At 35.6% G+C, this 13,988-nt stretch overlaps 1 protein-coding gene across 1 annotated transcript; it reads right to left on the bottom strand.

Moving 5' to 3' along the window:
- Positions 1-13,089: 13,089 nt before the first annotated feature.
- On the bottom strand, positions 13,090-13,631 carry LOC136977549 (zinc finger BED domain-containing protein 5-like). The gene is made up of 2 exons (XM_067273047.1): positions 13,625-13,631; positions 13,090-13,475 (listed from the first exon to the last, which is right to left on the bottom strand). The coding sequence occupies exons 1-2, from the start codon at positions 13,629-13,631 to the stop codon at positions 13,090-13,092; spliced, it is 393 nt and encodes a 130-aa protein (XP_067129148.1).
- Between the last annotated feature and the right edge of the window lie 357 nt (positions 13,632-13,988).

Consider the following 13,988-nt stretch of genomic DNA (forward strand, 5'->3'; position numbering starts at 1 on the left):
TGTCATTGTTATAATGCGCAAGTGAGAGTACAGACTCTTGGTATAACAATAAAATCTTATTCATTTTGTATTTGTTTTACTTTTTTAAAAGCATATTTGCCTAAATTGTGGTTCACCGTAATGTTACGCGTGATGAAAGTGGCCCGCGAAACAATTTGGGATGGCCAGGCCTGATATGGTTAATCGGGTCCTTCTACCTCCTTTCTTCCTACATCTTGTCTCGATTTTCTTCTGAGGAAAGACAGACAGACGAACGAGAGTAGGAATATATAGGTCTAACAATTTTTTTTCAAATTGAAGCCAAAAAATTTATTTGAAATTTACATTTTAGATTAACACTGTAGAACACATTAACGAAAGCATAATTTTCATGGTAAATATATTCTTTTACATATTATAAATAATTAAACTAAAACTTCAATGAAATTTTAGTTTAATTAGGATGTGTATATATTTTAGTAAAAAGCTAACTGATAGAAATATTTCGAAAATAATCAAGAAACACTTTTCAAAGTACAGTAGTGTTAATTTTAATACAAGAAAATTGTAATTAAGATGACCTATTAAACGTCTAGAGAGGTGTTTAGTAGTCCAAAAGCAACCGAATTTCGTATTGTGACATTTCAAGACATGCGGAAATATTTCCATAAAAGAAAAAGCAAAAATTAGTAACAAAACTCGCCAGTATGGCACTTCTGGTACATGTATATAAATGAAAATATATTTGGTAAAAACATAAAGAGCAACGAAACAGCAACCTCATTTGTAAGCATTTGTAAGCAGTTTTATTTGTAAGCACTTGCCAACGGCTTGATTTGAACCAGGCAAAAGCGGCGGCCATGGATCGGGGGCATTGGAGGGGCATTGTGGAGAAAGCTCGACTTCCTGTGGCACCCACAGCAGCATACTGGTTGCGCGGACACCCGCAACCAAATGCCAGCTAGGGATAAAAGAAGAAGAAAAGAAGCACTTGCCACAAATAAAACTGCTTTTTTGGTTGTCATTTGTATTTTGATAATGTGCGGTACAAAATATTCAAAATGTTTCGATCCAATCGTCAAATTAAAGAATTTTAATCTGAAAAATCATTTATAATAATCACTTACAATGTAAATTATTATAATGAAACGTGTTTTACGGATTATAATTTTTATGTACAAGCTTTTAAAATAAATGTGAATTAAAATATAAAAGTATGCAACGGAAAAGTAAATATTAAACAGATCAAAAAAATATATATATCTTCCACTGTTTTCAAAATGAAAAGAATATTCATAAAATGAAAGGTTAACATACTGTAGTTTCATTTGTCTTCTTTAAGTTACTATTAATTAAAAGCAACGTGGCACACTTCAGTGATCATAGGCGTTTTCTCTAAGCAATAAATAATGATCAAAAATTAACAGACGAAAACATTCACATCGCAGTAGAATTAAAGCCACGATCTCGAATAACATCTTAACAAATTCATCCGTTAAATGAACAAAAATTTGTTTTTCATTATTTATAATTTAACTTTAAAATTTGTTTTATATTTATCTGTTTTACATTATTCATAAACTAACATGCGGCTTCAATTGATTTTCTCTGTAAATGGCCTTATGCAGAACGCTGTTAATTATGTTTTATTTCTTTTTTGAAATTAAACAGTTTTAAGGATTTAAATTTATTTAACGATAAAATAAAGTGTCTTTTTAATAATTATAAATAATTCATTTACTTATCTATTAAATGGAGATAATCACAAGATACTACACGAGTACAGTATAGCCTATATAAAATAATTAGCATAGAATGGTGACTACACATTTTTCTATCATGGTGGGGGGGAGAAATACAAATTGTGGCAGTGGGAATCGATGAATCGTCACGAAATTTTTGAACAAATAGGCGGCGAGCGATCGAAGCGAGCGGAGGAAAAGCCTCCTAATCTTATATAAAGAATAATATAAAATACACTAAAACAAATTAATTAAATTACTTCTTAAGATCTCTAATCTGTTATTCGTTACTGCTGCATGAACCGGATGTTGATGCTGTTTATCTACAGTTTGGCATTTATATGTACAGTACAGTACAATATTGTTTTCGTGAGAAGAAACAGTATTTGAAAACATTTTGATTGATACTTGCATATCAATCAAATCACGCCAACTTTTGGAAACATCAAATCGTTCTCAGATATACACGCATTATTCCGAACACGATTTGGTGGTTTCAAAATGATATCTATCTACAAGGTTAACAGATCTATATTCTGGATATTTTATTTCGAATGGATTGTTCGTATTTATTCATCTTACTACACTCTCAATAGTACTTTGATCTATAAGTTTATTTCAGATTTAAATATTGTCTATCGTACCGTTGTTGTAACCTTCTTTTGGACATATTGCTTCTCGAGTAAATACATTTTCACTATTCCTATTTAAAATTTATTTTAATGGAATTATTAAAGCTTACCACATATAATCTTGTAGTTCAATCTTATTGTCTATGTACTGTACATGCCTTCGTCCTTTTTTTTCAAATATTCCATTTCAATATATTGTGCCATTGATGAGATGTAACTAAATGATTGTTAACGTTTAAAAAATTATTATTCTGTAAATGACATATTTCTTTTTAAAAAATTAAAAAGTTAATTCTAAAATCATACAAATTTTATATTATTTATTAAAATTAGACTTTTTTTCACTTTAAATTAAAATATTTTAGCTATTCTTCTGGATGGCAAAGATATTTTAATACCACGTAATTTCGTAGTTTACATTTATATAAAACTGTCGCTTTTTTTTACAAGATTTTCCTTATTGTTCTTCAGAAAGATGTATTACATAATTATAGCATAAATAATAATTAATTTAGGCTATGATATCTTTTCATAATATGTGATCAATATGTCAGGCTGTACTCAGTGGCGTAGCGTGGGTGTCAGCCGCCTGGGGCGGAGGAAAATTTCGCCGTCCCCTTATTTAGGTATTTTTACAAGATATTATTATTTATTGTGAAATTTTGCCGCTCCCTATAAGTGCCGCCCAGGGCGGGCCGCCCCTGCCTCCCCCACTACGCTACGCCACTGTTGACCAGATATTTAGTTAATGTTTAATAAACTTGTAAAGGTCCGCTTTTAGCGTAGCAGGTCGAAAGCCACGCGACCGGGATAATTGGTCCCCACCTGGCGTTGGGGCTATAAACGGCCGGGAAGAACAAAGGGGTAGCGTCTCCGTTTATGGGTATGCGTCAATGTGTCTGCCACGTGTTGCTCGGTTTGAGAAATGTAAACAAGAAACGGACGCGACTGTAAGCTACGTTGTCGGGAGGAGGACGGACGTCTTTGGAAGCTCCCAGGAAAAAAAGCAGGACTTGATTGGTCGCAAGTGGTCGCCGTGAAACTCTTTAAATTGTAAGAGTGGCGAGTGGAACGGGGAGAAGGGCGAGAGACCGGATATGTGGTAGTCTCTGACACTTAGGAAGCCCGTGAGGTGTAGAATGAGCGATCTCCTCTTAGGAATTCCTCTGAGAAGGGTTAGTGTAGAGACAGGACGGCCACACGGTTGAGCCAACTCCGCAAACCGACTGGAGTTTCCCCGGAGTCTAATAGTCCCCAACAGACAAGCTGACGTGAGACACCACACCTTTGTTGCATAGTGTATGTAATGTTGTCGAACTTGTACATCCTGTAAATATTTGTTTTATAAATAAACTGTAAATATTCACTAGACTGAGTGTGGAGGTGTAGCTTTCCTCGAACCATCGTACGGACATTCTCGAGTCGTAAGAACCAACTCGAGACGGATCATCGTAAAGATCGTAACGGATTACGTAAGGATCTTCACTAAACTCATACTTGTCACATCTTTAATTAGCCATATTATAGCCCGATATTTAGGCGATCGTTTGGTGTAACATTAAAAGTGCTCAGCAAATAAACACATAGAAATAAAACACCTTAATTTGTTGCTGAGAAGAATATATTTGAAACAAACGTTTTCAGCCTGGTTAACAGGCCATCATCAGGTTAAAAAAGGAAACGAAAATGGAACAGATACGTTTCATGTATTTAAATCAAAATTTAGAACAAAAACATTTTTTAAAAATATCCAAGATAAACGGAAGAACATATAAGATTAACACGAATTAAAATAAAAAATATCATAAATCTTCCAATAAACTAATTCTAGTCCGAGTTTTTAGTGCACTTTTTAATCATGTACAGTACTTCCACGCTGACGGCAGGCTCTCAGCATCTCTCATTTAAACATCCCTCATGTAGCCTACTTCTATATATTTCCATCTTCTCCGCCGTCATTGATAAAGTGGGGGAAGATATAGGTTTTATAATTGTTGCCTCGTCCCATTTTACCACCGAACCTTGGACTTGCGACATTTGCGACAAAATTGTAGCATTGGATCCTTTTTTTACGTTATATCTATGCTCTTTTAGTCCTACTGCCAAGCTTCTGTTGGTGACGACTATATAGTCTTTCTTAACATTTAGTTGGATGTTCTCATAAGGTACTTTATAGACACCTGTATTTTCTTCTGTTCTTATTCTGTCTTTATCGTTCCTCAATATCTTATATAAATTGGGGGCTCTTTTTAAAATCATTCTTGCTTGTTTTCGATTAGCAACTTCTTTCATAATACTATTCAAATTACTATTATATGTTAAAATTGGAACAAAAAAAGTTCCTTGAATGTGCACTTCTTAGACATTAATATCAAGTTCATGGGAGATCATTTGTCCACCAGCGTGTATATGAAACCTACTTACACCCCACTATATATACCCGCACAGTCAATGGATCCATATCGATATAAAATGGCCGCTTTTCAAACTTTGATAAGAGGAGATTATTTGTATTGTGATAGAATCGATGACAGAAATAAAGAAATTAATAGGATATTGCAAGTAGCCCAGACCCTAGGTTACCAAAAAAAGCACTATTGTTGGATTACTCAAGAAGTATGAAAGGAACGAAGAGAAAAAAAGGCTTAAATACCGCTCCCAATAGGCGCTTGAAGTTTACATATGACCATCCTTGTTATCATTGATTCTATTTAAAAACTCATGTATCCTGTTATTATTTCTCCATAAAATAAAAATGTCATCCACATATCTACAGAGATGTATAATATTTTCTTTAAAACCACGCAGGACTCTTCTTTCTAATCTTCTAACTACTAACTCGCAAAGAATTCCAGAGAGGGGACTTCCCATCGGAACCCCTCTTTTCTGCCTGTACATTTGACCAAATTTCTGTACATTTGACCACTTTGCGAACTGTATTTGTATATTAATTGTACTGTACATATTTTATTTCTTGTATTTTATTATCTGTGTTCATCATTTTGTATTTTGTACTTTAATATCCATCTACTGTATTATTCCCTATATTGTATTTTATTTTGTACCTGTATCTGTATCTTACAATATGTTAACCCATCTGTACTCATTTTCATACACTTCTATTGTTATTTTAATTCTGTACCCTCTGTTCATTATTGAAAATGTAACATTGTAAATATGTTCTGGTTTCCACCTGGTTATATGTCTATGGCACCAGGTATGTACTGTACCCCAGTATTTTAGAAATAAATAAATCTGCATCTGTACATTTGACCACAAAAATTAAAACAAGATTGATGGCATACAAGGCTAGCTAGCTCTTCTAGGTCTTGGGTGTAATTAAGCAACTGTGGTTTGTTGTTGTACATGAAATTCAATAATGTCTCCACACAAGATTCAATCATTACTGAAGGATACATGCCTTCATAATCCAAAACGGTCACTACTTCATCTTCCATTAAAGAAATATTTTGTACTTCATTGACTACGACAAGAGGATCTTTTACCATCAGCCTATCATCTTCAAGTTGTGAGGATAAATATTCATGTAATCTTTTTTCTAAGACAAAGGTGGCCCCCTACATTTCTCTACCACTGGTCTTAATTCGCTTCGGCTTTGTGCGTCTTAGCAAACGCAAACAATCTTGGAGCTCCTGCGTTTGGATTGTGACATTTTTTCAGAAAAGGTAAAACGGCAGCAAGACTTGAGCGTTCTAACCTCTTGACCCTTCTGTCCAAAGACCCAATAATCTTGTCATCAACAATGTCACACTCGGTCTTCTTGATGTAAGCATGTAATTCCTTCTCAAAAGTATGCCTCTTCATGATAACTAAATGCCTAGTTTTGTCTGCTTTGGTCATCACTAAGTCATTCGTTCTTAACCACTCTTTCGTAAGCCATATGTCTCTATTCTTAATACTAGTTGCTTTTTTCTTTGGGCGGTTACTGATGACCGTCTTCCATCTAAACAATTCTTTATCCAAGGGATCCATACCAACTACCCCTCTTTCAATCTCCTGTATGGAGGTTTCCCAACTATTTACAACATCTGGGACAAAGTTAGGGCCTTTTTCTAGTACCTCCCTGATTTTCTTCGATATTTCTATCTGGTCCCATACTTTCGCTACTTTCAACACCTGGTATAACAAGGTGACGGCCGGATGTTTGAGCGATTAAGACTTCAGTCTACCGCTCTGAGATCGATTTCGGGCTGTTGAAGAACCCGGGGCGATCTGTATCTGGTGTGTCAAGACAGTCCAGCAGCCCAAATTGTGGATCTTCAGAAACCGACGATGGGTAAGATTAAAACGGCCCTCTATAAACAAAACAAAGAATCACCAGCTGCCATATTGCAAGTGTGATGAAATATACGATGAGCACGAAGATCTTTAATTAATGATCTTAGGTAAGAGTTAACAGTACTAAAATACGAGCGAGATTTGTGCGCAGATAATTTCTTACCACAGTAAATTTAACAGAAAAATTTATCACAAAACGATTATTGATGCTAATGTCTGAAATTCTATTTAATCCATGCAAGATGTGTGATACCAGAGCCCCTTCGGCCGCCAATTTAAAGTCTTTTAATCTTTAAAATTGGCGTTTCCACTTCCCGGGACGAGGACCCAGGGGTTGGATTTGTGGGAAGCGAGTGTTCGGGTTGTTTCATTGTGTCGAATTACACAGAACGTGGCGCTTGACGTGTAAGTGCGTGAGTGCGAGAATTCGAGTAAAGGTTAAACGGTGTATATCTTCGTGTACAGTGATGTTGTGTCCGTGTGTGTGTGTGATCGAAGAACGTATTCGGCATGCCTATAAACAGAAAAACAGTAAATTACGATACGAGAATAAGATGTGTTAAAAAATGAAACGAAAGAGTTCTTACCATCGAAGATTTCGGAAAATATTCATATGTCCACTTGGTCCTCTTCGTGGTAAAGTTGGGAAGGGAGAAGAATCTCCCTCCCAAATGTTCCTACAAAACACAAAGACAGTGAGAAAAGCAGAAGTTGATTCATTCATTACCTAAGGTAAAGATTATTACCTTTATCAGACAGTCTTTCTTCCCGAACAGTGTTATGAGAAGAGCGAAGGACCTGACCTAGCCTAGCCTAACCTAACCTACCCTAACCGGAAGCTCAATCCTCATAACAGCTGTTTGGGAAGAAAGGTAAGCCGAATGTCGATTCCGGTGAAGAAACGTGTCACGTCCGGGTGGTCACAATCGGGAGTCAAATCCGTTGTCGTCGACCGAGTGTCACGTTCGGGAGACAAGTCCGTGGGTCACGTCCGGGAAAAGGTGTCGAGTCCGGGTGAAAAGTGTCTAATCCGGTAAAGATTAAATAGAAAAAAAAAATTAATTAAATTTAAGGTTTTAGTTTAAATGTTAGTACGACAAGAGGAAAAAAAATTAAAAAACCTCTTGCCTTCTTATCCTACGTTAGTAAATTGAAACCGAAATCTTAAATTTAATGTTAGTACGACAAGAGGAAAAAAAATTAAAAAACCTCTTGCCTTCTTATACTACGTTAGTAAATTGAAACTAAAACCTTAAATTTAAATGATACTTCAGAAATAGCAAAGGAAAAAGTCGTTCACATCTCTTGCGAAGCGACGCTTTTTCCTTTGCATCCTTGCCCACACCGAACGAGAGGATCCCACTCGTTGGAAAAGGGAGGAATGATCGAAACATTCCTCCCCTCCCAGTGCGGCAAAGATGATGTCGTCAACATGGAGAATTTTCACTTTTCGGAACAAGTCCGAACAGCGAAATGCCTCCTCTCCGTTCAACGCGGAACAGAGAATGCTGTCGACATCTTCTATTCCTGAAGTCGTTCCGGTGAAGAAAGAACCCCTTCCGCAATTGATGGAAGAGAGTTCCTCTCCCCGCTCAAAGGGGGAAAAGGCCCTCTCTTCATCCATTGCGGAAGGAGAACGCCCTTCACACTTCTTCATCTTCTTCATCTTCTTAGGCCGCAGCCACCGCCAAAACCGCCAGTCCTTCATTCTGTAAAGAAAGAAAAATAATATATATATATATATTAATGGGATTCGGATATACTTAACGCAGAAAAAGTTCACGACGAATCGGAATTCGGATAGCTCGCGTTAGATCCTAGCGGAAATTGCTAGAACGTTCCAACTGTATTTGCAGTAGAGACGACCGACCCGGAACGAAGAAACTCTCTTACATGTAATTTGTATTTGTACGACGGAAAATTAAAGACACGCCGCACGTAGCCATGCGGAAAAAGCACTCGAGCCCAAGTCGTAACAAGTGTTTCGTTATAGAGCAATTTACCCTAACGTGTATGTCGCATAAACGCAACGACGGCATTTAAAAGAGTTTCGTGCAAAGAAATTGCCAACGAGTCGTCCAAAACACAAGACAAACGTACGAAGAAGCGAAACGTGTCCACAGCCGAACTCGCCATTCGGGACACGAACGTTTAAGTGGCACAAAGCATTGGCAGAGGGTTACGTAAGTGTGGAAGATCGACTGCACTCAGAAAAGACCACCTCGTGGAAAGACACAAAAAGCCTAAGGAAAAGAATTCTTTGTGTCCAGCCTGTATAGATAACTGTCAAGTGTATTAGTATTAGACGTGTTTGCAGACAATTTAATTCTGGCAAAATAAGCCATTGAAAAGCGTTGTAACTAATACATAAATTGCATGGAGAAGTCGGAGGTCAAAGGGCGAAATTTTTGACCTGTCGAAGGAACATCCCATGCTTCAGAATGCCGTCTCCGTCCATCAATGTTACCAGAGTATATTTCAGTTAAAATTACGATGGAATTCGTATTTAAAGTTAGTATTAAATAATTTTTAATTGAATTTCTATAAATAATCCTTATTCTTTGACAGTGTTTATAAAATATAAATGAATTAATTACGAAAATAAACCAATGAGCAAATACTTAATCCGTTTTCGGCGCTTCGGTCGCTTTCCAATGTGGCGGCTCGTTTAAAAGTCCTAATTCACAAGCGACGGCAGATTTAAACGCAAATACGCCGGCCGATGCCGTCTCCGTAAGTTGGATTAAACGAAACGAAAATAAAATCTTACAGCTAGCTAAATTCTAATTAAAATCTTACTTTGTATACTGTCGGCGTCCAAAAGTCTTCTTAAAACCACTTCGGGTAGCAAAAAACACTGAGAAAAGGCAAAAAACACCCGAAAACAGGAGCAAAGAGCGCACACGTCCGTCCGGCAAGCGAAAAACGTGCAAAGTGACGCAAAATCGTGTTGCAACAATACGCGTTTCCATAGAAACATAGAAACGGCAATTGTTGCCGTTTCTATGGAGATTAGAAAGCGCTTAACGAATTCGAATGCGATTGACGTAATGGATTCTTTTTGAATTTTAAGGCTAAATATCTGCATTTTTTACGTTTCTATCCCCCGAATGACGACGGATTGGGATCGAGAGACTCCCTACCGCTCTCCGCTTCCGTTTCCATTCTCCACAAGGGGTTAGAAGCAAGATTTTCTATAATCGAACGTCATCTTTACCTCGCCACCCCCAAAACTAGAACAAATCATTCCTCTCGTTCGTCCAGTATTCTCCGATTGACCGACAGCGCAATTTTTGCTAAATTTCGTAATATTTCGTTTATCCGACGCCATTTTAAAAGCGGTTACCTGACGTCATCGGACGTTGGTTATATGAAATATGCGTGTTATAGTTTAGTTACGTAAACGTTAATTAAAGTGACTTATATATTAATAAGACTTATTTCCAAGAACTAATAATTTATTTATTTAAAGTAATAAATTTTAAGTGAAAATAAACTGATTTTTTTAAATAAAGTTTTAACGAATTTCGGAAGAAGCATATTTTTGACCAGCAGTGGCGTAGCGTGGGTGTCAGCCGCCCGGGACAGAGGAAAATTTCGCCGTCCCCTTATTTAGGTATTTTTACAAGATATAATTATTTATTGTGAAATTTTGCCGCCTCCACTCCGCTACGCCACTGGCTGTACTTTTTAACATTCTCCGTTCTATGACACTTTTAACAATACTTATTACGTGTTCTCGGTTAGGTCCAAGTTAGTTTGTTGGATATTGAAGGACAGAATTCTAATCATATTATCATAAAAAATTTATGGGAATCCGACCTGAATTCGAAACCAATTCCATTAGAATGAGTGGAGTGATAAAGCGCTTTAGCTGTTCGGCAAAATCAATTATAAACGGATCGAAAATCAGCTTTCGTTCTTGAATTTTTCTGTAATTTCCCTAATTTGATTAATTTATTTTTCAGAAATTTTAGTTTTGAAATATATTTGAATTTCTGTCTTTGGAAAGTAAAGGTGTTTATCACGGGCTGATAGAAGCTGTAAATGCATAATCTTGCCACTGTGAAAGATCCCGAATCCAGACTCAGTCAGTAATTTCAGGAATTTTTTCACGGACAGTCTTTCCTGGATATATCAGATCAGCCTTCATCATTTGGCCACTCTCCTTAGCCCGGCCAAATCCATAATGAACACGATAAAAGGCCTTTAATTTTAATTTTAATTTTTCCGGCTGTTATGTATCATATAACAGAGAAAAAGTATGGCGATCGGTCAAAATAAAATCCCCAAGACTTTTACGTTTTTGGAGGTAATTTCTTTATGTATAACTTTGAAGCTTAATTTCTTTGAAGCTTAACACTAGCGTATACATTAAATTTAATATATATGCTAGTGTTATATATACGTTGCATACGAATATACGTTGCATACGATTCACAACCGTATTCTATTGTTAAAGATAAGAGATTTGTGCAATTTATATACGAATTAGAACTAAGATATGAACTACCCTCAACAAAATATATCAGCAACATACTTTGTACCCAACTTATACAAAGAGTGTAAGGAAAAATTGAAAGTTATGATCGATACAGTGCAACGTGTATCCATAATTACCGATATGTGGACTTCTATAAATAATCGGTCATATTTAACTGTAACACGCCATTTTATTTTTAATGATATATTTACATCGTTTGTACTTGAAACGTTGATAGCGGTTTCTACTCAAACATCAGATAATATAGCAAATTTGTTGAAAGAAATTTTTTTAAATGGTCTTTAGAAGATAAAATCGTATGCATAACTACTGATAATGCAGCCAACATGTTAGGTGCCTGCAGCGCAGTAATTAAAAATCAGGAATCTACCTTCTTTTGCCCACGGCTTAAATCTCGTTGTTCAGGATGCTCTAGTTGGAGATAAAGAACTATTAGAATAACGCAGCGTTTCTCATCCTGGGGGTCGCGAAACTATAATGAAATCATTTTATGAGAAAAAGTCATTTATTATAAACTTATAAACATTTTACTTACAACAAGTACACATGTCAAAAAAAAAGAAATTAATGTGATGATTGCATTTGTTTTTTCATTTAAAATTTTCTCTATACGTGGATTTAACACACAAAAGCAAATTGTTTTCTAGTGATAAAAGACCATTTCTGTATTTAGTTTTTAGCGCAACCATAGCCGAAAAACCCTTTTCACAGAGATAAGACGTGGAAAAAGGGATTAATATTTTCAATGCTTCCGTGACTAAATTTTCATATTCATGTCGACGAGCGAGCCAAAATGTATTTAAATCTTCAGATGTAAATTGCAGTTGTAGCGTTTTGTCGGCAGACATTTCGATGAGCTGGTCGTGAATCTCAACTGATAACTTAGCAGCGACAACAACATTTTCACTAAACGGATTCAGTAGCCATCTCTTGGAAAATCATTTTTATCTTCCGGGAAATAGTCAGTCAACTGAGTTTTTAGCTCACGCAAATGCATCTTCATGCAATACAAACTGTGGTGAATAATATTGTCTTGTTCATTCAAATTTTTCTCAATATAACCCGAAATGAGTGGGAACGTATCCAAATTTTTGCTTTGAAGGCGAATAATCCAGATATCATGCTTCTTAATGAACGCATGAATTTTGTCTGTCATTAATAAAATGTTTTTATCACGCTCTTGTAAATTCACATTCGAGTCGTTTAAATGCGAAAATACATCAGCTAAGTAAGCCAACAACATCATACACTCATTATTCTGTAAAAATAATGAGAATGGCGTTTGTTTATCCTGGAAAAATATTATTAATTTATCTCGCAATTCCAATACCCGGGTTAACACTTTCCCTCGCGATAACCATCTAACTTCTGTATGGAAAAGAAGAGATTTTTTACTTTCGCCCATTTCATCGCACAGTTTAGTAAACAGCCAGTTCTGTAACTGTCGGCTTTTAATAAAATTAACCGACTTTACACAAAGAATTTGATTGGGATTTTCCGGCATATTTTTTGTGACAAGAGCGTGTCTGTGAAGGAAGCAGTGCGTCCATTCCGCCCTTGGTATAAGACGATCTCTTAATATTTTTATTAATCCACTGTTCTTTCCTGTTATCGCTCTTGCACCATCACTACATACCGCGATACATTTTGTCCAATCTATATTAGTATAGTTTCTCGTAGCTTCATAAAAAAAACATCAAAAAGACATTGTCCTGTTGCATGACCCGGTACTGTTTTGAAAACTAACATATTTTCTTTAATTGATGTGTCCCTATCGCATTCATATCTCACAAAATATAAGAACTGAGACATGTTTGCTATATCTGTTGATTCATCAAATTGAATACTAAAAAGTTCACTCGAACTCACTTCCTAAATTATCTGATCGCAAACTTCGGCAGCCATGTCATCGATTCGCCTTGATATTGTGTCGTTAGAAAGCGGAATGTTTTTCAATTTTTTTTGCTTCTTCCACACCTATTAAAACACTGACCATATCAATTGCAGCAGGCAATATGAGATTTTCGGCGATTGTATGGGGTTTGGACATCTTAGCTACTCTTAATGCTACGAGATAAGATGCTTCGAGTACTCTTTCATCAGTATGGCTTAACTTACAAATAGAAGTTTGTTGATTTCTCGAGGTATGTAATTTTCTTTCGAAAAATTCCAAGTTGTTTTTATGAGCCGGATGTTTAGTTTCCAAGTGTCGAACTAATTTTGATGGCTTCATGCTTTCATCAGAGAGAACTTGAGCGCAAACAACGCACTGTAGTTTTCCATCCAATGAGGTAAAACCATAATTTAACCCTTTATTGCCTGAATTTTTATTTTTTGATAAAAATTTTTTTAATTTCTCATTTTATCATCAGAAGAGGTGTTTGTTCACAGATAAGTTAATAAAAAAAATTAAAGTGTATAATAACAATTTTTTAATTATGGGACTTAGAAGTCCCGTCAGGCTTTACAGCACATTGGGACTTACAAGTCCTTTTTTGTTTAATATTACATAAATAAAATATTTTTATTTTATATAAAGAACTTTTTTCAGAGAAATTGGCAGAGTAAATGCATAATAATGTATTTGATAATTTTTACAATATAATAATGTTAAAATTTTTAAAAAATAATGAAATAAACTGCAATTTTATTGCAGTTTATTTCATTATCGTAAAACTGCAATAAAATTCATTGTTTTAGTAATTCATGATTGGTGAAAATCTATGAAACAATTTTTTTTTCTGGTTTACACACAAGAAAACTTTACATAGTGTGCATCTTGAATGTGGTCTTGATTCTATATGCTTTGTAGCACAATATTCACATCGACCT

This window comes from Centruroides vittatus, unplaced genomic scaffold, assembly GCF_030686945.1.
Source record: "Centruroides vittatus isolate TY-2023 unplaced genomic scaffold, ASM3068694v2 contig_460, whole genome shotgun sequence".
NCBI classification, from domain to species: domain Eukaryota; kingdom Metazoa; phylum Arthropoda; class Arachnida; order Scorpiones; family Buthidae; genus Centruroides; species Centruroides vittatus.